General features: G+C 37.2%; 1 protein-coding gene across 2 annotated transcripts; it reads left to right on the top strand.

Moving 5' to 3' along the window:
* The first annotated feature begins 11,661 nt into the window (after positions 1–11,661).
* Positions 11,662–19,941, top strand: LOC103450011 (histidine--tRNA ligase, chloroplastic/mitochondrial). Of its 2 annotated transcripts, XR_003767688.2 has the most exons (13): positions 11,667–12,123; positions 12,234–12,322; positions 12,484–12,613; positions 12,793–12,885; positions 13,176–13,250; positions 13,792–13,909; positions 15,505–15,647; positions 16,316–16,444; positions 16,653–16,816; positions 16,914–17,101; positions 17,702–17,776; positions 17,933–18,173; positions 19,360–19,941. XR_003767688.2 is itself a non-coding variant. In XM_008389328.4 (10 exons), the coding sequence occupies exons 1-10, from the start codon at positions 11,731–11,733 to the stop codon at positions 17,050–17,052; spliced, it is 1,473 nt and encodes a 490-aa protein (XP_008387550.1). In that variant the 5' UTR covers positions 11,662–11,730; the 3' UTR covers positions 17,053–17,210. The 2 variants fall into 2 exon arrangements, 1 of the variants encoding a protein (XP_008387550.1); XM_008389328.4 differs by lacking the exons at positions 17,702–17,776; positions 17,933–18,173; positions 19,360–19,941 and having other exon boundaries at positions 11,662–12,123; positions 16,914–17,210.
* Positions 19,942–27,104: the final 7,163 nt, after the last annotated feature.

Genomic DNA, 27,104 nt, shown 5'->3' with positions numbered 1-27,104 from the left:
ACATTGGTTGCTCTAAAACCTCTCAGTAATCTCCCCACATCTTTTCTCCTCAAGCTAAAAAGGTTTAAACCTAAATAATTTCTTCCATTTGACCGACCTCGGGTCACAGTTTACAATAATCGGGTAGTGGTTAAACACAAGAAAAGTACCATGGATGATAGATGTGTTGGCCATTTTCCTTGCCAACTCTCATTCACCAAGCCACGATCAAGTCATTCTTAAACAAGATGGTTGTTACGAGTACCGTACCAAGTAAACCAGGGCCCATGGAAATCAAGGTCAAATAACTTTATCCTAAACATAAAATCCTGAAGGAAATAGGGACGGTTTGAAGAACAGTCTCTACCACCAGATTTTTCGTGATCCCAAAGAAATTCGTTGAAATCCCCACCACAAACCAGAGGTCAACAGAAGGTTCGAGAACCCTCGACAGCCACTTCCAAAACCTTTTTTTTCAGCACAGTATGGATTCTCATAGACCCAGGATGCTTCACACCACTCAGCATTAGAACCACCTTGAATTCTAGTATAGATTAATTTTTTTGTTGATAAAAGAACCTGAACTTTAGTAGGATCATTCCACCAGAGACACAAACCACCCGCCGCCCTAACAGGAGGAACGTCGCAATCGTGGTTGTATCTCATTCTTCTTCTGACTCCTTATAATCTGTGACTTTTCATTTTTGTTTCCGAGAGAAAATCATATAAAGTCTATGTTTCGTAATAAACCCATGAAGAGCTTCAACCACCATGTCCGACCCGAGACCACGACAGTTCCATATGAGGTAGATCATGGTAATTTTACGACTATTTCAGGGCTAGCTGCCACCACCCCGAGATTTCTTTCATGTTCTTCGTGCCTTTATCACATCACTTTCCACGTTCGCAATCCCATCCAAGTAATCCCATATATTATCATTTTCAATTATGGTGACATCATGAAGATTATCTTCCTTCGCTAGAATATCCTTTTCCACCTCCGACCATTGCTCCCTTAAGGACAATCGTGAAGTGACTCTGATTTCCTCCACCAACGTCTAATCATAGATATTAGGTTGAGATGGTGAATGACTCTTATTTATCACTACAGACCTTATTATTGTGCTTGTGGAGGCATGGGATCACCAATTGGGATCATTTTAGGAATTCAACTTGGAAATGGAATTTCAACCCCAGTGGGCCTCGCAAATATTGGTGGGTTGTCTTAAGAAGTTAAGTCACCTAATTTTTTAATGATAACCCCTCTTTGGGCTCTTGAGTATGGGCTAGATGAGTCTCCCAGGTGTTATTCAAATGCCCAGAAGGAAAAGCCCTACCAAAGCTAACCTGGAAGTATCCATTCTGATCTTTTATGTCATCACCACCAACAAATAGGGTTCTAGGATTAGAATACCTCGTACTAAGAGCCTCATCGCTTCCCCAACAACTTTGTTAAAGGCTGAAGCCCCACCGTTTCTTCCCACACTCTCAAGCACATGCCCTTGGGCATTTGTTTCCTGACGAGGATCACGCTGGTGTTCCTAAGTTGCTCTTGCTTGCTGGGGTTCGTCGAACGGTGTCTCTCTAGGGTTGTTCTTCTCCTGGATATCCCTAGGTTTCTTTGTCCTAGTTCAATCATCGTAGCTTGCATTACCACTACGACACGAGGGAAAAAAGCATTCATTGTTGAGGTGCCCGATTCCTCCGCATCGATAGCAAAAATCTTGAAGGTGTTCATAGCGAAATTCAATCCAAGATTCGATATCCCTCGATCTTTAAAGCCAACACCTAGTGACCAAAGGTTGCTTTGTATTAACTAAGATTCAAGCAGTTAGGAAACCTTTGGCATGCTCCAGATCCTGCAACTCAATAAACTCGCCCACCTCCTTCGCCAATCGTCTATCATTAGCCTCCGTTGTTAGGTTCAGGGGGAGACCCTTCATCTGGATCCAAAAAGGAATGAGGTCCAGTTTAATTTCTTCCAGGGATAGGTTGTTGGGCCACCTTTTAATGGAGAAGTTTTGGTTCATAATACCTCATGGAACTTGATCAGTAATTTGGTTTGCCATCCCTTCATCCTTCACAATAACTATGAACATATTCTCCTAGACTTAGTTAATGTTAATATCTCCAATTTCTTTCCACATGCTTTAGAGGATGTTTCTAAACCTCCTCCCCCCCCCCCCCCACCCCATCCCCAAAAAATAAGTTTGTTTAGGGGTTTTGTTGTTAGAGATATTCCCACCAGCTTAATTCCTTGCTCCATACTGGAAAGTTTCAAAGATTCCTTCAATCAAACGATGAGATCTTCAACCTCCGCTTGAGCCATCGAGTAGCAGTTCTGTTTCTTATAAATCTGTAGTGGAATTCTTTTTGTTATGTCTGCTTCTTTCCACCCTTAACTCTTTCATAAATGCATTCCTTATGGTAGTTGTAGCATCCTGTCAGATAATTGAGGATTAACCGTGGCCCTTAAATCACCATGAATGCACAAGAACCAACAGGATCTAAGAGCCTTGAGATGAGACTAGTCATAGACTAGGGAATAATGGTAATTGACGGGGTGGGTGGGGATTAGAAAGAGGAGATGGAATATCAATAGGGGAAAAGAAGACGCACAGGAAGAAAGTTAAATCAATGGGCTCTCACAGAGGAGAGAAAAATCTCACAGATGAAAGAGAGCTCTCACTGAGGAGAGAATTTTTATATGAGTAAGAGTTTAAAAATAAAAAATTCCGTATTGAAAATTCCATTGTTCTTTTAGGTTAGCTAAAAAAAGAAAAATCACAAATTATAGGAAATAAAATTCCGTCATTTTAATTTCTGTCATTTTAAAATTCCTTAGTAATATTAAATTTCATTATCCAAACAGAGTGTTACTTTATACCAAACACTCTCTACACCCATCTTATTTTTATTTTAAACTATTAATATCTCTTTAAACTACTACGGTCTAGTATATTCCTCTTCACTTGTAAGTGAGAGGTCTTAGGTTCAATTCTCGCCAAATGTGAATTTGAACCACATTGTTGCTAGCCCATTGTGAGGCTAAGCCTAGGGGTGGTTCGGTATGGGATCCCAAACCAAAAATGAAATCCCAAATCGAAAATCGAAAATTTTTGAGACGATCATTTGAAGACCAATCCCGAACTGAAATTTCGGTATTTCCAATTTTCAGAATGCCCGAAATGTTTTAGGTATTTTGGGATGGATCGGGATTCCGAAAATATTTTCACAATTCAATTAAAAATAGCTTGCACTTGCAAGTTGCAACCTTGCTTAATTACTTTGCTTGTTCCAAATCTACACAGTGCACACCAATGGTTGACTTCAATTTGGTATGAAAGCAATTCCTATAATCTCTACGTGCGCACACACGCACACAGAGTAAATATGTGAAGAGTGATTGAGCGAAGGTCGAGATAGATAGACAGAGTGAAGGTCAGGACTCGATCGAGTGGGTGGAGAGTTTCAGGCTCACAGTGAAAAACTAATAGGGTTCGCGAGTTGAGAGAGAGAGGTGGCTTAGTGGCTGCTTCGAGAGTTGATGAGAGACAGAGTGTGAGATAGGGGTTGAAACCCAATATATATTCTATTTTCAATTCGGTTCGGGATTACCAAACGAGTCAAATGGTGAGATCGATTCCCATACTGATTGGTTCGGGATGTGTACCAAAATTTTCGGGATTTTCGGCTTGGGATTTTTTCGGTACTGTTTGAGATTTTTGGGAATTTTTTCCAGCCCTAGCTAAGCCCACCCCCTCCCCCTAGTGTAGATAATATCGTTGTTCAAAAAGAAAAAAAGAAACCTAATTACTACCTAAACTACCATAAAAATCACATTCAATATGTAAATTTATCTTTAAACCCATTCAAAAGATAAACCCAAAATCAAAGTATATGTTCTCTTGTCTGACATTCTCTCCTATTGACAACATTCTCTCCTTCCAATAAGTTAGTCTTCTTTCCTTTCAATTCTTCATAATTTAATAGAAATCAAAATCAAAATTAATAATATATAGTGAGAATTAATTTATCATTTAAAGTTTGCAGGAGGATGGCATAAAGCCATCCTTTCTGTGATTACCAAGTTGGAAAAGCTTGATAACACCCTTTTTGCCCACTTTTGATGCTTTTATTAGCAACATGAGGTGCAAGAAATTCAAGGATATGTAATGAGAAGATTGAGCTAGGGCTGGGTTCAGTTGGCAAACCATGCCAAATTCCTTGTGCCACCTGCTAGCCACATATAAATAATTATCGAAAATCAATTACTGTTAGCCAACCGTCTTCTTGCAGTTGCCAAAAATTAGTTCAGCCAAAATTATTGGCTGGTTCGGTTGGTAAATGGCACAACTGGTGGTTTGCAAATAAGCTAACATAATCATGACTTGACAAATTAAAATGGAAATCAAATCAAAACTTAATAAGCCAACAACAATATCAGCAAACATAATCCAAATAGTTATAAGTTCACAAACTCAAAAGTCTAACTAATATAATTGTCTAAATTCAATTGTAGCAACTAATGCATAAACAAAAAACTCAAAACTCAAAAGTATGGCTCTGGTTATAAGATCCCCTTATTATAATCCCAAAACAAATAACTTCTTGTTTTGATAATGCAACATCACTGAAGTAGCAGCAACCAATGCATGTGAAATCTTCCATGATTCAATTCTTCGAAGCACTTGGAATTGATGTTCTTGCTTGAGATGTAGAACCATCAACTATTTCAATTCAAGTGTTACATAAAAGAAGTATGATTAGAATAAGAAGTATATTGAATAATAAATTAAAAACATCAATAAATGTTGGATTAAAGTACTATAATTAGAATTAGAAAAAAAATATAGCAATACTTACATTTTTCCAATTCTTCACATGTCTTGTACAATTCAAGCTCTTCCCCTGTTGGCTCTTTATAGAAGTTGAATCCACCTACCCTAAGCCAATCACTAGTGCACACTAATGCATCTACCATTTTTGGAGTCAAGGAAGCCCTAAAAGGATCGACTACCTTCTTACCAAGGCTAAATGCACTCTCACTTGCCACAATTGAAGATGGGATGGCAAATACGCCCTTGGCCATCTTTGAAATGATGGGATATTTAGATTGGCTACATTTCCACCAATCTAATATGTTGAACTTGGGATTCTTGACACTTTCAAAATGATCAGAGAGGTATTGATCTACTTCATTGGTTATCTCTAAAAGATGTTGCTATTGCCTGTCATGGATAAGATCCCTTAGGAACTGTGATTGAGCATCATTACCATCAATCTCAACATCATCGTCACCATTCATATGGTCAATATCGTTCAAAGAATGACTCTCAACATTAGCTGTTCCCTTACACTCCTCATATAGTTCGTATAGGCAAGCCTTAACATCTTTAAAAACTTGGTCTTGTTCATGAAGATCCCATCCAATATTTTTAAAGCCAACTTTAATTCCTTGTAGCTTCAATCAAGGGTCTAGTGTAGTAGCCACATACATAAGCTTGTTCACCTGGTCATACCTTCCCCAATACTTCTCAAATTTCTTCTTCATCGAATAAGCCACCTTTTGCAATGTAGGATCTCTAGTATCCTTCATTTTTTTTGTCAATCTCAACTTGAATTGAACTTATTTCCAAGAATAGCAAATCAGAAGTTGTAGCCTTGGTGGCACTGAATTTTAATGTTTTGTCATAAAACTTCTTCAGAAAATGAGTGAATGAACGTGCGTCCTCTCAGTTATCATCACTTGGAGCCCCCACCCTTTTGTCTTTTCGTCTCCCACCTTCTCTTCGAAATAAGCAATAAATGGAGCATTTTCATCTGCCATCCTCTTAAACACATTTCAATACTTGTAAGCACAATCATCTTATAGGTGGAATTCCACCTTGTAGCTACATCCAAGGGAACAGTTGCCATCTTATCTAACCTCTCTAAGATAGCAAAGTCCCTAAACTTGTCCAACCTGGTTGCACTTGAGTGAATATATTTCACACAATTCCTTATCGCTTCCAATGAGCTGGCAAGATCTTTCATTCCATCCTTAACAATCAAATTAAGAATATGGCAGGCACATCTCATATGCAAGTATTTCCCTTCCAACAATAAGGTCTTTAAGGACCTTAATCTTTCCTTCATGTGTTCAACCACCACATCGTTAGATGTAGCATTGTCCACCACAATGCTAAACACCTTCTTAATACCCCAATCATTCAAACACTCATCTAGATGCCTCCCAATGTCATCACCCTTATGACTTGTGATTTTTTTAATGCTATTATCCTTTTATGTAGTTTCCATTTATTGTCCAAGAAGTGGGCAGTGACAACCATGTAGTTTATGTTTTGGATCAAGGTCTAAGTATCGGTTGTGATACTTATTCTTTGATCCTCCATCACACTCTTGATCTTAGCTTTCTCAGTTAAGAACAACTCCCACACACTAGTAGCAACCTTCTTCCTATTAAGCACCTTGAAATGAGGTTGAAGCTCAAAGTTATACTTCAAAAACCCTTCCCCCTCAACTGCCCTGAATGGCATCTCATCTCTGATCACAAATTCAATGAGAACATCTTCACACCTTTTCTGATTAAATGAGTGGTAACCCAAAGTCCCACCAACCATTGCCTCATTTGTCAATACAGATTGACCTTTCTCAGCACCTTTCATATAATACGATGAATTCTTACATTGCTGTCTAAGGTGGTTCCTACAAGATGAGGTACCATTTTTATTTGGATGTGCAGGAACATGGGCTTTGCAAATGTTGCAAATCGCAATGAACTTAGCTTTCCCATCAACAACCTTTTTAGTTCTAACCATGTGATCCCAAACAAATGAACAACCCTGTTTGGGTCTCTTGTTATTCACATGTTCCACTTATTCCTCGGTATCTTCCAGTTCCAAGGGCTCAATTTGATTTTCAGATTAGGGTGCTTGTTCGGTTGCATTGTGTGGTTCATTTTGGGTTAATCCATGTTGTGCACTAGCGGTTGATTGGCTAGACTCCATTATCCTAAACATAAGCAACATGTATACATTCAAAATCATATGTATGTACATACATGTATATATAGTATCAGTAATCATCATGCTATCAATTTTGTTAATAATATTTTCTATATTTATTATGGCATGAATCATATACATATACATATATCTTATATTGTGTAAACGTAAAAGCTTTTTACTAAAATCTCAAATTTCTCAAATCAAGAATATATCTTTATTGTGCCTTTATTCAGTTTTGCTTAAAAAGATAAAATATAGTTCAACTTTTCTACATGATCTATCGATTGGTGTTAGGGCTTATGATATATGCGTACATCTTCTAACTCCAAATAAGGAGATACAACAGAAAAAATTCATTTAAAAATAATACTAGAATGTAACACTACTATGAAGAAGAAGGGGGTTTCACAAATTTTACCTAAATTTGAAAGCTGATGAAGAAGAAGATTTCTAGCAGAGAGCAGTTGGTCGGACAAGGAGGTGTGCGAACAAGAAAATTGAGAGAAGGAAGTCGTGCATATATTTCTTAAACCCTAAAACTAAGGAGTAATTTATTTTCTATACCCTAAAACTGAGGAGTCAATCATGTAAAAAATACCTAAAATATCTAAATAGAAAAAAAAAAAATTATATATATATATATATATATATATATATATATATATTGGTAGGTATGGCATACCGCCGACATACAAAACCAATTACCGAAGCCATGTCATTAATTATCGGTTTGGTAAAATGCCAACCAATTATGAAAAAATGCCAAAACTATACCATACCATTATGAGCCGACCGGTATGGTTCGGTCGGTAAATCGGTTTATGGCAAAATTTCCCACCCCTAGATTGAGCAGCCCATTTGGTCATCACTCGAAGTCTGAAACAATAAATAAATAAATAAACTTGCATAAATCGATTCAAACCTTAGTTAGAGGATTTAGAACGTCAAAATCATCATCCATCCATAAAAAAGAACTTAATAAGTGTTTGAGGGTTTGAGCCAAATAGAACATTAGAGAAAGATTGTGTGACGGTAAGAGTTTGATTATTGAGTATGTTTTGACTGATAAATTTTAGTTTTATTGTTGATTTCAATTAATACTTCATGGTAATTATACAATAGGGTAAAAAAGACAATTCATATTTAAAGTTTAAGTTGAGTGTAAAGCAAGATTATATGTGTTTAGATAAAAATTTCCTTTATAACATAAACGGTGATGAAAATAGAAAAACTGAATCTTTCAGTGAATGAATTAAAATTGTACATCAAGTGGGTATTTATACATAGATATAATGAGTAACAAATAAGTGCTGACTCAATAGTTCAACTTAGCAAAAGTTATACATAGAACTAACTTCAACAATGCCAACTAGCTATATGAGTAGTAATTTGATGTAGGTGATGAAGCAAAATATTGAGATTTCTATAGTATTTCTAGTGACTAGTATGCATATACAATTCTAAATTTATATACATTAGCAACGGAAGCATGTTATCACATATTATCGTAGCTATAGTCATGTAAATCCCCTTCAAGAAGCATAGGTTCATGTAAGATGCATCTAAGAAACTTATTGAAGAACAAAGTGAACGATTAGTGTTATACCTCTTGGTCGAGATTCTAGACCAAGGATGGACCACCTCCAAGACTCCTTGAGCCTTGCCTCCCTCCTTGCTTTCTCCACCTTAAGGATTTAGTACTTTTGGTTCTCTTTAAGTCTCCAAGTGTTGGAGACCTCTAAAGATCTACACCCACAAGTGTTATGAGATGGATGAGTGGATGACCAAATAGAGAAGAGATGATTAGTTATCTCTCTAAGGTGGCTAGTTTTGTGTGGGAGGAATAGGGATGGGCAACGGTTATGGCGGACGGATAACCGCAGTTATTTACCCATAACCGTTTATGTTCATACCCGTAAAACCGTTTACCCATTGTGTAATTGCATAAATGGTTATGGGTAAATAACTGCGGTTATCCGTCCGCCATAACCGTTTACCCATTTAATCATAATCATTTACCCATTTTTGAACCCGTTTATCCTTTTTTTACACATTTACCTCTTTTTTCACCCTTCTACATGTTTTTTTTTAACAACTTGAAAATTACAAAAGAAAAATTTGTCATAATTTTCATTTTCTGACAATTAAACACCGTTATAGATACATTTTAGCATGCATTTATCATTTAAGTCCTCATACAATTCCAATAATTGAAATAATAGTTTACGAACGATATTTTTCTATTACACCCAAGCACAAAAGCAATCTTACAAAAATAATAGTTTGCAACCATGCAAAGCAATATCGTCTGATGTGCATACACAACAGTTGGACCACAAAGTTACATATTTGCTCTCTGCATAATCTTTCTGGTTTTCGATTCAAACAGATGGGCATGTCAAGCACATTGGACACATTATCCGACCAGTTGATCTTTCTATATAAGTATTTCTCTATTATTTTTATGCTTTGCGGGGAAGATGAGAGAGAGGGCAGCGAGGAAGGAGAGATGAGCGGGGGACGACGCGTTTGAGACTCTGAGTTTGGCGGAGAGATTCAAAATTTAGGGTTTTTAATTTTTTAATCTTAAATTTTACATATATTAAATTAAATGGATACCCGTTATAACCGCGGGTAATACCCATAACCGATGGATACCCATTATAACCGCGGATAATACCCATAACCACCCATTTAAATTTCATGGATAAACGGTTATACCCATAACTGTTTGTTCATCTAAATGGTTACCCATAACCGTAACCGTGAACTTTAAATGGGTGAATAATCATGGTTATCCAAACTCATGGGTATTTTGCCCATTCCTAGAGAGGAAAAAGAGAGTTTGTTTTCTCTTTGAGGCAAGAAAGACTCACAAAAACCCTAATGAAACTTTTTCACTAAACTCCCTTTATAAAGGTAAGAGAAGTAAGTCAACTATTGACTCTTTCTCTCTCTCTCTCTCTCTCTCTCTCTCTCTCTCTCTCTCTCTCTCTCTCTCTCTCTCTCTCTCTCTCTTTCTCTCTCTCTCTCTCTCTCTCTTCACCTTATGACTGGCCTCACTAAGTGTTTGGCTTGGCTTAGGCATTTCTCATTTCAAGTCATCTTATGCTTGAATATAAGTCCAATGGGTTTGGCCCAAATAGGCTTGAGAGGACCTAGACTTTTCTTTAAGCCTAAAAAGATCTTTCATTGCTTCTATGATCTATTTAGACTTTTTAATTAATCATAAAACTTAATTAATCTAATTAATTAATTCCATCATCCTTTAGTTATCTTACCACACAAGTGTATCGGTGTACAATCGTTTTAGGTTCTAATTGGCGAGGCGGTGAAGTGATTGGTATCAATCCAATTGATTAATACTTATACAATCACTTAGTGAATTAAAACTTTTAATTCTCGTTCTTTTTTTATGACTACTTATTTAATCATCTAGAAGGACCCACAAGCCATGATCAACATCTAACCATATATCATGGTTACCCAAGCTAATGTAGATTTTGGTTGGACAACTTATTCAGTTAGAATTACAATGTAACTCGATCATTCTTTAAATCAAAACTCTCAATCACATTACTAGGGTATGGATACTTTATGTTAAACCCTTATGTGATTACTATGTTATAGGATTCAATTGAGTCATATAGAAATATCTTCCATCTGCTTGATATTTTGGCCGAAGATTTCCCAATCATATCTTAGAGTATTCTTTCTCTAGTACTGAGGATTATAGATTCCTTGTTGAATATTCACATGTCTACATGATTAGGCAGCTTAGCCCCAATAATACCGGGACACACTCAAATGAAATGCCTTTGACACCATCAAAGATCAAGTACCTAACCACTAGACAGACAACTATGATGTCTTAGGTCAAGGGACTACTTACATTATTCCAACCAGAAGTGTTACTTGCTTGACATGTGAGTAGACCTCCATGCAAGTTACATTATCCCAACCAGAAGTGTTACTTGTTTGACATGTGAGTAGACCTCCATGCAAGTACTCTTATTTGATTGTGTTGAGTGGATTCATTTCCTTAACAAACACCTACATACTTGTCTTAGTGCCCCTACACAAATGGCTTAAGACTTTCCATCCTTCAAATTGAAGCAGACATAGTACGTATTGGTCTATTCGTATTGTCAACGTCCCTCTAACAATCCTATGACCAGGATCATTTTGGACATTATAGTTATGCGAAAAAGGTCTCTATAATCTAACATTTTTAGATTACTTCTTCCATCGATCCATTGTCCATGGACTCACTATTTTGACATATATCGTTCATTGAGATAGTCCTAATAAGTGACTTTTTCCTTTTGAAATATTAGACTTAACCATACATTTAGACATGGTCTTGAAATGTTTCTTCCAAAGATTAACTTTCAAGGCATATCTCCAACAGGTGATGTTCATGGTTGGTTTATAAACCTGCAATACTTTCATCAAATGATTCCGATCTCAACATGAATTTTCTTGAATTGAACAAAAAGTATCTTAAAGAGGAGTTCGTCCTTGATCCTTGACGATCCAGGTCTTTCTGAAAAATAATGGCTTGTCTGGGATCCTACTAAAACCTTTTGGGCCTTCAGTATTGAATTTGGGCCCCCGCCAAATCCATGCGTTGGTATAACGTCTAGCCCACGCCCGCTTTACCATTCAACTCTGCGGTTTTATCAAAACAACCAAAAACCCCAGTAACCAAAAAGACAATCGAGCCCTCACCACCATCGCCATGCTCTCTGCAGTCTCGTCTTCCCTCCTTACCTTCCACAAGCCCTTCACTCGCGCTCTTCGACTCCCCCTCCCCAAACTCCCCATTTCTTCAAACCCTAAACCCCTCTCTTCTCTCTCCCCCGCCACTTCTTCTCTCATCCCCAATTCCACCGGCGGTGGTCGCGCCGGGGCTTTATCTCCGGCCCCGGCCACCGACGACCTCCAGAAGATCGATGTTAACCCTCCCAAGGGCACGAGGGACTTCCCACCCGAAGATATGCGCCTCCGCAACTGGCTCTTCTACAATTTCAGAGAGGTCTCGCGGCTGTTCGGCTTCGAAGAGGTCGACTATCCGGTTCTTGAGACGGAGGCTCTGTTTATCAGAAAGGCAGGGGAGGAGATTCGAGACCAGGTATGCTGATTTTTTCAGCATTTCTTTTACTTGCATTGCTTGAATTTGAATTGACTACTGACATACATACATATATGTATGCATATATTAATATACCTGCATTTGTGCAGCTGTATTGCTTCGAAGATCGGGGAAATCGTCGCGTTGCGCTGAGGCCGGAGCTCACTCCTTCTTTGGCAAGGCTGGTGATACAGAAAGGGTACTGAGTTCTGATTCTGCTGAGCATGTTACTTTGCTATTTAGACTTGGTTGTATATGTGTTTAATGTGTATATATATAATTATTATTTACTCTTCGATCTTTTTTATATCCAGGTGTGGAAGCCGGAAATTTTGATCCTCGTGTTTTTTTTCTGTCCAGAAAATCTCTATCCCTTCCGTTGAAATGGTTTGCCATTGGGCAGTGTTGGCGGTATGAGAGGATGACAAGGGGGCGGCGTCGGGAGCATTACCAGTGGAATATGGATGTTATTGGTGTACCTGAGGTTACGGTATGGAGCTGATTCTGCTGGATTGGTTATATGATTATGAATTTTTTGTGATGCCTCACACTCTTGCATTGATTGAAATCTCATAATGTACGTCACATTGTTGTATTTGTTTAACTATGTTATATACAATTCCCTGACAAGCTCAGGTTTTACTTGTTTTGTTTCTCTTCATGTGCTAGGCTGAAGCAGAACTTATTTCTTCAATTGTCACTTTCTTCAAGCGAGTAGGAATTACAGCATCAGATGTTGGATTCAAGGTTTCTAGTCGTAAGGTGCGGGTGGTTTTTTCTTGCAGGAACTTAGACTGTTAGATTCACAGGTCTTCATCAAATTTTTGTCGTTCTAATATTGTTTGTCTGACTGTGGGATTTCTGTCTCCAGAGGCATTGTATGGCCAAATGATTTTCAAGTTGCCTATCAAAAAAAGAAACTGATACATCCCAAATTAGTTTAGAAAAGCTTTCCTACTGTTTGTGCCGTTGAAATCAGTTTTCAAGTCATTTTGTAGTATATAATTATTTATTTTAAATTATGACTACTAGCCTGACTTTTCTACTTACAGGTTTTACAAGAAGTATTGAGGCGTTATTCCATACCCGAAGCTTTATTTGGCAAAGTTTGCATCATCATAGACAAGGTAAATTTTGAAAGGTTGCAAGTTTTTGGGTTGCAGCTAATTATGTTCTTGTTTTCTACCATATTATTCTTTTCAAATAATTTTGATGTGAAAGCCATTATGACATTCTATTTTTGTTTGATTATATATTATTGAGAAAATAAATCAGATAATTTTTTATATTTTGTAAAGTTGTTCTTTCTTCAAATTTTTGCTAATAATTTTACTGTAAAGTATGTTAGTTGCTAGTTCATGTTGATTTATTTAAGATCATTTAACATGCAATAGTTGCAGTATGATGTTCTGCTTTTATATTTTCTTTTGTATGTGCATATATATGTATCTACATGTGCCTGTTACGGTTAGAGTCCCTGAACTTTGTATGCATATGGTATCTAGATTCTAGTCGTGCTCTTAGTCTGATATTAAAATAAATACAATATTTTTTTGTTCAATATTTTCTCCATTATCTTATGTCTAGCATATCTATATACACTAACAAAAAGATATAGTTTTTTTTGTCACAAGTTTCTAATCCTTTCTGGATTTGAATTGTAAACAGATAGAGAAGATTCCAGTGGATGATATAAAAAATGAGTTGAAATCTGCTGGTGTATCTGAAGAGGCTATTGAACAGTTATTGCAAGTTCTTTCCATAAAGTCATTGACAAAGCTGGAAGGTTGGTCTTATCAATACTGATTCAGAAAGTATTTAAATATAAGTTTTTGGCTATAAAAGGTAAAAATTAATCGTCTTTCCCCCTCTCCAAGACGTGAAAATGTATCGTATGTTTCCCTGATCAGCATGCACAAAACATATCCAGCTGTTTGCTTATCTGTACTTGTAAGAGGGTATTAGATATTTTGGTTTCCTGCACAGCTCACCCCCCTGCAGATCAAAAGCTTTCATGCTCCATAAAGGCAGTTTTCCAATTGATTAAAGATTACTATTGTGTAGTACGTCTTTAAAATGACAGCATTTGTCAGTTTGAGAGTAGATTATTAGACTTTATGGTGAGAACCTTTGGTAAGTAGTACTTGTTTTGAAATAATCAAAATAATGTTCTGCAAATTTATGCTGTTCTATATGGTGGTTGGTTTTTTTTCACAGCGATGAATGTTACATGAGGTATACCGAAATGATTAATCAGTTCTTTCCTTAGGATCAGTGGACTTTAGTACAAATGATTTTATATCACTAGCAAGTGAGATGTTTGTTTGTTAAAATGGTAAGTTTTAACAGCTCGAAACTTCTTTCTTTAGTTTAAATGTGTCTTAATACAAGAACTCTATATGGTCAAGGTGTTGTAACCTACTCTCTCTGGATTTTTTTTCTCTTTGATGTGTATGGTAATAGACTAAAGTTAGCAAATTAAAGAATAAGTTCGGCAGAACTTTTGCCTACGTGCAGTTGTCATTTCCCTGGTTGAGAAACCCGGCTTCTTTGATTAATAATAAGGTTACAGTACTTTTGCAAAACCCTAGAACTAATCATCCTTGGCTGTCTCTGGCTTTTTCTCACACTTTCCCTGGCCTTGCCGCACCCTATAGATATGTATAAGGTGTGATTTACATGCCTATTTCTGATTAAGTTTCCTATTCTATATGGAATAGGAAAGTACACTTTCTTACCTATTCCAATTAGACTTCTAGGATCCCTAATCTAATTGTACAAGGAAACTTTGATTCTTTCCTAGTCCTTTCAGGAGAAGAATCGGTACACCTTTAATTTCCCTAATACAATCCTAAACAAACTTGACGAGCCAAAATCCTAACACAAGGAACATTAGTGAAGGTGACAAGATAATGCATAGTACCGTAGATATTGAAAATGATAAAGACTTTGCTAAGCTTTTGAATCTTAAGTACAGGTGGATAAACACCAATAGATCACAAAAAGGAAATTATTCAAGGTGTACCTCTGTAAGAAATGAACAGAGAGATAAATTGACAATTATTGGGGAATGGTGATGAAGAAATCAAGAGTTAGCAGTTACCCGTTGATTAGAGAGACGAGAAAGAATGTTGAGACTTGAAAGTGGCAAGGGATAGTGAGAGGCAGTGGGTTCAAATTTAATTTAATATGAATTGTGGCCACAATAAATCGAACTGTATAACTATTTCAAAAAGCTGTTGGGGAAGTTATTTTTGGCAATCGTTTGTGAGTGGAGCTTCCAAGGTTCTATTTATTGTGTGACCAGAAAAAAAAAGTTGAATACTTTTTGGTAGTAGATGGGACAATTATTAATATACGTTCCATGTTTTTATTATGTAGAGATACTTGGAGGAGCAGGGGAAGCAGTTGCTGATCTGAAACAACTATTCTCTCTTGCTGACAAATTTGGTTACTCTGAATGGATTCAGTTTGATGCTTCTATTGTTCGTGGCCTTGCCTACTACACTGGTATTGTCTTTGAGGTTAGGATTTCCATGTTTTCCCTCCCACAATTTTGACATTGCAGATATTAGTCATGCTCGTAGAATGAGTTGAGTTCTACCATCTTTTCCATTTTCTTTAGTTGTTTATTGCTCCTAGTAACTGATGATATTCCTTTATAGTGTGGTATTATCTTTTCGTGTGTGAATAATGACCTGGGGATCATATATTGTACTGCACATCTATTTTAGGCATCAGTCTGCGGTGAGGATGTAGTTTGTGGATGTTATCATACTGCCAGTTTATACAATTATAAACTTTACAGCAGTGAAATGCATTTAACTGACCTGTGAGCTAAAGTTAGTAGCATTTGTTAAATACTACACTAGAATATTTGGGAGTTCTGTTGGCTGTAAGTGAAAAGTTGTTTGCGATAGTGTCTTTACTTATGATCCAACTGACGTGGGACATGTGAAAACTTGTCCCATTTCAGATGCAAAACATACTGGAAAGTCTTCCTTATTCTGCCTATGCGTAAGAACAAACTTTTGTGATGATGACAGAAAAAATAAGCAGCCAAATGGCAAACTGATTATGTCTATGCATGAATACTCAATTACAATGATTAGATCTCCCTTGTATGTATATAAAGTTGCTTCTACTTCGTCATTAATAAAGACAGTCCCTGACAGATCAATTTTATTTTCAGGGTTTTGATAGAGGAGGAAAGTTACGAGCCATTTGTGGTGGTGGGCGATATGACCGCTTGCTTTCTACTTTTGGTGGTGATGACATTTCTGCTTGTGGATTTGGGTTTGGTGATGCTGTTATAGTGGAAGTAAGTCAAAACTTATGTACTATATACTTATATATATCCTATGCTTTATGAAGAGTTTTTTTTTCCTTAAACTACTTTAAAATGGTGTATGTATTGGATAATGCTCCCAATATTTAAATATTCTTCATTCTTGGCTTCATTTTTTTATTTCTCATCTCATTTTTGTTTTGTTTGTCATTTGTTTGATATTTTTGTGTGTGGATTATAGTTGCTTAAGGAGAAGGGTCTTCTACCGGAACTCAGCCTGCAAGTAGAGAACATTGTGTGTGCTCTTGATCCTGGACTCCAAGGAGCAGCTGCAACAGTTGCCACCATACTCAGGGGAAAAGGTCAAAGTGTTGATTTAGTCTTGGAGAACAAACCGCTTAAATGGTATTTCCTGCCCTCTTATAGGTGCTTGCAGATTTCCATACCAATCACTGTATTTATAATATTTTATCATTCAATGGTTTGATTTTTTCTATGGCAGGGTATTCAAGCGTGCATCACGAATAAATGCTAACAGGCTGATATTGGTGGGAGATTCGGAGTGGCAAAGGGGTATGGTGAGTGTGAAAGTCCTTTCTTCCGGCGAACAACGTGAGATCAAACTTGATGAACTAGAGTGATAAGAATTTGATTATTTGGAGGTTGTAGTGTTTATTTTTATCTTTATAGGTAGGTTCAGTTTATTATTGTTCAGTTTATTATTGTACTTATGTACTTACACAATTTTTTGGTCAGAATGTTAATGGAAATAACTGATTGTCTTGTTGATTGCGATAAAGCTTGTGTAATCAATTTTCGATTGTTCTATCCATTAATTTAATTGTTCTGTAACATTTGTCATGTTTCTTTGAACAAATACTAAGAAATTAATGCAATTAGCATATTCTTATATTCAGTACGAACAAATGATCTGTTCAGAATAGCAGGTTGTAGATAGTACAGTGCTGCATAAACATTTCATTTGTTGGCTCCAAGACATGGTATCCTGTTTTAAGATGACAAGCATAATAACCGGAGGCAATAATGGTTCATTAAATGAAAATAAAGAGAAGATCTCAGACAAGACTTGTAGCAATAGTTAATCCTTTAGCAGTGCTGTGTCTGCTGATTGAAACCCTTTGTGATAGTTAATGAATGCAGATATGTGATATTTTGACAAACAGATACTGCATTTGTAACTGTTTTGAATGGAAATGAAAGGTAATCTTGTCTTCTGTGTACTTATGTAAGATCTTATTAGTCCTTTCTTTTGCTGTAATGTTTTGGCAGGATGCTGTGCTTGGTGTAGCAATAGTTTTCATTTGTTGCCTTTTGGTTTGCATTTTACCTTTGTGAAAAATTAAGGTACCTTTCACCTATTCGAGACTGGTTTCTTTGATGCTATTTCTTTAAGTTTATGCTTCATGGTCTTTACAAGCTTCTCAGTGGCCTCTAGATAGAATTCCTATGAATCCTGCTTTGGTTTGATGGAATGACGTGACATTTTTGAATGATATCCAGAAATGAAGTGACCTGCATCGCACATTGTGCTTTCCTCTAAATTCAAAATTTTGAAATACAAGAAAATTTAGAGAAATTTGATTTATGTGAAAGAATGTCTGCCACCTCGAGAGTGCAGATTGTGTTGGGAATGGTAATGGTTGCTCCGAGTTGATGAAGAATGTGACCCAGTGTCTTTCTGACGAAGAACAGTGCAGATGACTTGAAGTCTTCCAGATTAATGCTCTGCCGAATCATGAAGGTACTGTGATCTTTCCTTTCTGAAAGTTGGTTTCTTTGTACAGTCATTTTTTTTAGCTCAGAGGTCTTTATTAACTGATTTAGAGTAATTTCAAAATTCTCATTCCACAGAGAATGGCCTCTTTTGGTCATTTGCGTAAAGAGATTTACTGGGATAGGGATAGTGTGGGAGGAATTTTATTTTATGTTTTGGTCTGGAGTGTGGGAGGAATGTGTAAGTTTAGATCTAGAAAAGGTTACTGCAGGTAGCAAAATTATTAGGTCAGACCATTTGCATACTGCTAAGTTCCTTACAAAGACAAATCTCCAAACGCGTAGGCTAGCACTGAGTGCATGATCCATATCTTCCACCGTGGTTCGCCCTATCCATCCCCATTGTCATTTAAAGGGTTGAGTGCTTCATGCACTTGCTGTTGCAGTATATAAGGTGAAACAGTAAATCATTTGTGCTGCATATTATCATCTGTTAAGGAGTGCCAAATATGTTTACAATCTTACAATCCTAGTAATATAAGTGACGCTGCTATTGCTATTTAGCATTTGGGTTTTTTATAAGTAAATTTTAAAGTAGTCGAAGAGGAAACATTGAGCATTTAAGACTAGAATTTGAAGTTCCAGAGGGTAAGTGAGGATATTGCTGTTGACCATTTGTAAAAACAGCAATTTGTTGTGCCGAAGCCCAAATCAGATAGCTGGACACACGTATAGCCAAATAAAACATTGTTTTCTGAAGTCTTGTAGATGTATAAAACATGATCTGTGTGCACCGAAAGTAGATACAAATGCTAACTTCTGACTGATTTTCTGTATTGTTGGTTTCCTGTGAAGGATTCATTGTTTAAAGTTGCCATTGAGATAATAGCATGATTCTCTGGTTGTGTTTTTTCTTGTGAAATGGTCCAAGATTGCTGTATTCTTCTACGAAGAATTCTGCAATTAAATTTTGCATGTTCCAATTGAATATGTAGAAAATTTTCTCTTTATGAAACACAAATTTGATTAATCTGTGCTTTACTAGTTGTATTTGAGACATTATTGGGCATCACCAGTTATATATGACCATGCGTCTACCGCTCTCATCACATGACACATGACACATGACTCATCATGCAACTCACGTGACAAGAGATAGTCCAATGCTTATATACAAACAGTGATAGGGCATATTTTCTTATCCTGATTTGCAGCCTAACAAAGAAAACCGGAGTCGCACCAATCTCATGCCCCCACATGGGTGTTTTGGAATTGCATCAGCATGAGCGGCCAAATTTGAGGCAGCGGCCAGCAAGCAACGTGCTCGTGAGCAGTCACGTAATGGATTCCAAACTCTTGTACTATCTTCGGTGGAAGTTTGTGATAACGGAGGATATTTATGTGCTTTCAGTTTATTGCCCTCCATGCATCATGATTCTGGAAGGAAAGGAAATTGAAAGGATTAGAAGAAGGGTGAAAGTTGCTCCATAATTCATCGCATCTATCTAGCTGCTTCTATTTTTTCCCTGCTTTCTTCTGCTGGTTTTGGTCGTTTTCGCCTTTTTGTTCATTTGTCCTGGTAGTGTCTCAATCGAGGCAGATCTGTCACCACTGCCGCTGCCACCACTTGTCCGATGGCTTTGCCTCCTCTCAAATCTCAATCAATGATCATGGTTGATTAAGTGAGGGCATGACCTCAGTGGCTCGGTTCTCTTTTACTGTTTATTTTTTATTTGTCAAACGATAAATTTGTTAAATTAGATGTTAAATTAGAGAGCTGATGAAGTTCGAATCTACACCATGGTGCAAAAGCAACACTCCTCTTCACCACCGTTTGCCACTTACCAGTGGCTCACTTCTCTACTTTTGTGTAGAGAATATCATTTGTTCAAAAAACAAAAAACAAAATTTGTTGAAATGGTCAAAATTAGAAACTGACAATATATTGATCAAACATTGATGACATAAAAAGTGACCATTTCAACAATTGAAATTTGTATGTTCAGCATTTCAACAAATTTCTCATTATCTAAAACTACATTAATAAAACCCTTTTTCTAAACCAAAAGAGGGTAAAAAGATAATTTTGTTTTCTACAACAAACAAAATCAAGAACAATAAAGTAAATTCACACAAACTAAATTTTACAATTTTTTTTAAAGCCTTGCCCAAAGATGATCCTAACATCCTCTAATTTTGAAAAATAAAATATAAAAAAAGAAAAGGCTAAAGGAAAACTTCTCTCTCTAATCCACATTCCTTTTTCTCTCCCTTTCTCCTTCCCATTTTAAAATAAAAATAAAAAGTATTTTCACACACAAAGTTGGGGCATATGCTAATTTCATAGGAAGAAAACTAATGACTTGTCTACTCATTGGGAATATAAGGGAAGTCATTATGAATTGAGGAAGTCAAAACTAGGAGAGAGAAGGCATGAATCCAGGAAGTTAATTATCTTATAATCAATCAAATTTTCGATTTTGAGGTGTTGAATATGAATTATAAAGCTACATATTTTGTAATCCCGCATGTGGGAGTAAACACATAATAAGTTTTCTTCTCAAAACAAATAAGTTTTTTTTCTCAAAACGAATAAAAGATGGTGAATGTTGTGGTCTATTTTATCTGACAGGGAGATAGAGGATCGGCAGCACAAAGAGAGAATAGAGAGATGTGTTTGTAGGGTTGTGTAGAGGATGTGTTATTCCCCATACACAGTGCCTTTATTTATAGTAATAAGGGAGGGAAAAAATCCTTCTCGTTCAAGGAATACAAGTCCTAATAGGGAAGAATAACTAGAATAAAATCTAATCTAGTATTTACACAATCACACTTAAATAAGAAATTTATAACACTCCCCCTAGAGTGTGTAAATACTCAAGTAGATTCAGCATCATGTAGAGTTGAGGAAGTCGACTCGTCGACACTGATTTTGGGAACACGCTAGTCTCAAAGTAAAGTAGGAACTTGCATAAAGAACTAAGTCTCACAAAAAACCCAATGACTATGGTAAAACCCAAGTAGAGACAAAATCCATAGGCTAAGGAAAAATGTTTGAGTAATACAAAGTCAAATGAAGCGTCTACGAGACATCATCAAAGATATGATCAACCCAAGGTGGGTGCCTCGTCAAAACCTTGTTAGGTAGCAAAAACCCAGTGGGAAAAATGCTACTAATTGTAGGGAAAAAAGTACATTAAGATCAAGCAAGTATACTTCAGGATACTCCCCCTGAGTTTGACATAATTCCAAAGAGAACTAACAATGCTACAACTCAGAAAGTTTACGCATACCTATTCCTTAAACAAGCTTCTAAAACGTCACCTTCAGTAGCGATTTGGTGAAAAGGTCGGCCAGATTGTCTTGTGAACGGATTTACGTGACTTCAATCTTCTGATGCTCTTGTTGTTAATGTGAGAATAAGAACTTTGGCACAATGTGCTTGGTGTTGTCTCCTTGAATGTAACCCTTCTTAAGTTATTCGATGGATGCTGCGTTGTCTTAAAAAATCCACTTGAGATAAGAAGGGTGCGGCATCACTCGAGGATCCGTAGGGATAGAACAAGCTCATATTTGTGGTACCCTTAAGGTAACAAAAGATGTCTTTAACACCAGTCCAGTGTCTGTGTGTTGGTGCATTATTGTATCTTGCCAAAATATTAATAGCGAAGGAAATGTCAGGTCTAGTGCATTGAGCTAAGTACAATAAAGCGCCTATCGCACTTAGATAAGAAACTTCTAGCTCCAAAATCTCTTCAGCATCCTCATTTGGACGGAATGAATCTTGTTTTGCATCTAGCGATTGAATGACCATAGGAGTACTCGAAGGCTTAGCTTTATCCTCGTTAAAACAGCACAACATCTTATGGGAGTAGTTTGATTAATGTACTAAGATTCCATCCTAAAGATGATTTATCTCGAGAATGAGACAGTATCGAGTATTTCCTAGATCTTTCATCTCAAATTCCAACTTTAGGACCACAGCAGTTCTCTCGAGCTCTACAGGAGTTCCGATTAAGTTCATGCCATAAACATATATTGCAACGATTGCAAAACCGAAATGTGATTTCTTAATGAACACGCAAGGGCATAACTCATTGTTGAATAAGTTTTGTCATAGTTAATCTTGGGGCGTTGTGAGAAACCTTGTGCACCAAGACAAGCTTTGTAATGCACATTTTCACTCTTCTTATTACGCTTTTAACCGAAAACCCAGTAGCCAACGAGCTTCACATGTGGAAGAGTATAAGTTACAGATCCAAACACCTTACGTTTCGTAAGCGAATCGAGTTCAACTTAGATTGCTTGTTTCAGTTTAACCAATTAGTTCTACGTTGACAATCATTAACGAAACAGGGTTCAATGTCATTGCTCAACATGATCTCAGTAGCTACTGCATCATTGATGATCATTTCATTTTTACACCAAACATCATCCAAGCTAGTATAATGGACCGAAATCTCTTGATTATGAGAGGTGGATTCGTCTCTTCAAGGACAATTCCGTAATCTATAATTTCCTCATGAGTTGGATAGAATGAGTAGGCAATAGTCGGATTCACGATATGCTCTTCAGAAGCATGTGTCGTGGGTTTCCTTTTCCAGGGATATGAACCCTTTGAACTAAATGGTCTGTCATGCTTTTGTGTAAGGGCTGATGATTGGCTTCGCTAATGTACGTGGATCAGCCAAAGTGGCATCCTAGGCATCCAAGAGGGAATTCCATCGTACATTTGGTACATCCATCTTTGCAGGCACATTAGCAACTAGAATATGTGATCTTGTCACTCGCGCTAGATCGGTGACAAGAACGTTAACGATAATTCGATCATTCATTAATATGCGATGCATTTCAGTTTTAGACTGAGTTGTGCGGGAATCTAGATCAGACAAAGTAGGAGTCGTCCACAATAATTCGTGTCGTTCATCAGGAACGTTAACGCTCTTATCTCCCCCTTACGACTAGAAGATTATCTCATAGAAGTGACAATCCGCGAAACGAGCTGTAAACAGATAGCCTATCAAAGGTTCTAAGTAATGAATGATCGAAGGAGAATCATATCCGACATAAATTTCCATCATTCGATGATACATAAGGGCGACAAAATAGGCACATAGACTGCACAACTAAAAATGCGCAGATACGATATGTCGGGTTCGTATCTGGTAACCAACTGAATGGCCTTATATGGTTGTGTAGCAATAGGCTTTAGGCGGACCAACATGGCTGTATACAATATTGCATGGCCCCAAGCAGGGATCAGGAGCTTGGTACGTATGACCAACGATCGAGTAACCATTTGTAAGCACTTAATGAATGCCTCTACTATGTTGTTCTGGGTGTGAACATGGGGTACTAGATGTTCAACTTCAACCTCAATTGACATGCAATAGTCATTAAAAGTTTTAGATGTGAATTCTCTAGCATTATCCAATCGAATAGATTTGATCAGATAATCAGAGTGGTGAGCCCTGAGCTTGATAACTTGAGCCAACAGTTTGAAGAATGTAACGTTCCTTATGGACAACAAGCACATGTGTGACCAACGTGTGGAAGCGTAAATAAAACCATAAAATATCTAAATGGTCTGTAGGGAAGGTGAATTGGCCCACAAATGTCCCTTTGAATCCTTTGTAGAAAAAATATAAAGATTCGAACAATTCTTGTCATAAAAAGGCTTAATAATAAGATTTTCCATGAAGCAGGTTTGACACGTGATTCCTTGAATCGAACCCTAAACTTCGGCTTAGTGTATTCTCATCTAATGATTTGAGGATACGACGCATCGCTATTCGTTCAGGGTATCCCAAACGATCATGCCAAAGTGTAAATTTGTGTGCGGTCCTAGAGATAGGGCCAACCACATAGTGGCTCTCTATAGGGCGTATGGTCGTAGTATACAGACAACTCGAGATATGCTCCATTTTCTCTAAAATACGCTTCTGGCCATATTCATGGAAAGTGATGCATAGAAATTCAACTCTGTTTTCTACATAGGTTTCAACGTGGTAATTATTATCTTTAATGTCCTTGAAACTCAACAACGTTCTTTCGGAACGTGGAGAATAGAGTGCCTCTTTAATGGTCAAGATTGTACCATTGGACAACATTATACGTGCCTTACCGTATACTTCAATCAGGTTGGATGATCCTGAAAGGGTTGTCAGAAGTGCATTCTTAGGTATGAAGTTAGTGAAATAGATGTGTTCACACAAAACGGTGTGTGTGGTTGCACTAACTGCCAGACAACTAACTTTCCCACTAGTCATACCAAAAAATAAAAATTAATTTGAATCAGTCACATGCATAAAAGTTCTTACAACAAATATCCATTCAAAATAATTTAAGTATTCAAGGGTGGTCATTAATTAAAAAATTAATATCCAAAAACAAATCACCAACAAATAATCCAAACATAAAGGAAAATTGTGCAAAATTAAACCAAAAACAAGGGGGTCTCGACCACTAGGTGGAATTTGGCCCCATTATTCCAAATTTCAATTAAAAATAGTTTATGTCTAAGATTCTAATCTTCCATAAGGTGATAGCCTCCTGAAAGTCAGAAACCTCCATCTTGCTACTCTCCAGTTTATCCACTTGCACAAAGTTTGATACAAACTTCTTACGACGAGAATGATATTTAGCTACAACCTTTAGGGAAGCACACAGGACCAATAGTCCTTTGAACCACAGTGATAGCACATGTCTGCATCCATGGTTTCAAGTGTTTTGCTCTTATTCTCCAGGAGATCCTCTTCAGTCTATGTTGGCATTTTGGGCATTGGTTTGTGCTATAATGTGCTTTAGGCACAACAGTCGCCCCAGTAGGTTGAGCTTGATGATTCTTCATCAACAGTTAATTTTGCTTTTCAGCGAGAAGTAGAATATAGATCAAATACAAAAAATTAGTAAACTTCTATGCCCTATATTGTTGTTGCAGGACAATATTGGTAGCAGAGAATGTCAAATAAGTCTTCTCCAATAGATCCTCTTCGGTCAAGTTCTTGTTACAGAACTTGGGAAGTGATCGAATTCGACTAACTTTAGAATTATATTCATTCACAGACTTAAAGTCTTGGAATCACAGATGCTACCAGTCATGTCTTGCTTCAGGCAAGAAGATGTCATTTTGGTGATCAAGGTGATCAGCCAAAGCAACCTAAAGTGCTCATGGATCTTCCTCAATAAGGTATTCGGTTTGCAGTGCGTCATGAATATGTCTTCGGATGAAGATTATGGCAGTGGCTTTCTCAGCTTCGCCAACCGGGTTGTCCATCTCATCTTCAATGGCCGGATGCAAATTCTTTGCAGTGAGGTGGAGCTTCACATCTTGGACCCACTTGAGGTAGTTTCTTCCAGAGACCTCTAAAGCGGTGAAGTCGAGTTTATTCAAATTCGACATGTTCCCATCACAAAATAAATGGACAAGATGTGGTTATTGTAATGGAGAAAAAATCAATCCATTCCCGTAATAGTAGAACAGTCAGGTTCTCATAGACATGTATTGTTTAAATTTTCATACAAAAAAATAATAAAAAAAAACTTCAGGTTTTCAAACAAGGAATGTTTCTAGAAACTTCAGGTTTCAAAAGAATTATGAACTTCAGGTTCATGTGTTCCTACAGACAAACACAAATATATATACAGAAATATGCAACGAGAAAATATGCAAATAGATCTTCAGGTCTATAATTAAAATTGAATTAATTATTTGTACTTTAGGCCAAAAATAAAGTGTGGGTGAAAAAAAATTATAAAACCCAAATTGTCTAAATATAAACAATTAAGCTTGAAGCCCAAAAACATGGGCCAAAAGCTCATGGGTGGGTTGAGAAAAATTGGTGCCGTGAGGTCCAAGCCCAAATCTGGGCTAGATATGAGGTGGGCCGATCCAGGGCAATAAGCCTATATGCACAGAGTTGGGTTGCAGGTGCAAGCCTAGATGGCAGAAACCCAAAAAAGGGCGTCAATCGTGTACATCGTGTACACTGCTACACTAGTATAGGGGTTGGGATCCAGTGTGGTGCAGGTGCATAGAAATCACAACAATTGCGCAGGCTGGGTTTCATTGCAGCGCGAGACATGGGAACACCAAAGCCCAATTAGGCTGGTGTGACGCGGCTAGAGACACAACGTTGGGTCGCTGCAAGTGAGCCCAGTGGAGAAAAGGAACAGGGATGTGAGCCGAGATAAAAGTGAAACCCATTAGGTTTCGTGATCAATTGAAACGCCCCAGCCTAGCTGGGTGTGCATATCGGAGAAAGAAACCGGCGTCTTTGCTTCTGGCGACAATGTCTTGGTCAGGAGTCCTCGAGGGTGAGTTCGTGAGTCGATGGTGCATCGAAAAACCATCATTGTGTGGTAGAAGATGTATCTTCGACGTCAATGAACGATGAACATCACGGAATCAAAATGAAAAATTTCAAAGAAAAAAAATCCGGTGAGATTTTGAAGAAATCTCGACCATATCCTTCATCAATGATGACTGCAGGTCATCTAGGTTGGCCTTGGCTACACCAAATTGGTGGTAGTGGCGGTGGTGCACAGGTTCGAGCCTAATAGGACAAGAACGATGCCATGGGCGTCACGTGCTGGGTTCAATGGAGGGCTTCAGGCCTCTTGGCTCATGGCTAACAGCATGTTGGTGTTATGATGGGTTTAGAGATAAACCCTAATTTTAATTTTTTTTTTTAGATTATAATTTAATTCAACTGCATGCATATTCAACATATAATTCAATGCATGAGCAGATATTTGATGCAATTCATGGCAATATCAATTCACATAATTCAACAATTATGGATATAATGCAAACACAATTTATGTAGATCTAAAATTCAAAAAAATGTAAAGTTGGGTCATGCATTATGGTGAATGTTCATGCTATCAGGGTTGCAAAAATATGGAGATAAAAATGTAAAGTTGGGTCATGCATTATGGTGAATGAGCATCCTGATAA

This window comes from Malus domestica, chromosome 12, assembly GCF_042453785.1.
Source record: "Malus domestica chromosome 12, GDT2T_hap1".
Classification (NCBI taxonomy): Eukaryota; Viridiplantae; Streptophyta; class Magnoliopsida; order Rosales; family Rosaceae; genus Malus; species Malus domestica.
This window is presented reverse-complemented; position numbering and strand designations above follow the sequence as displayed.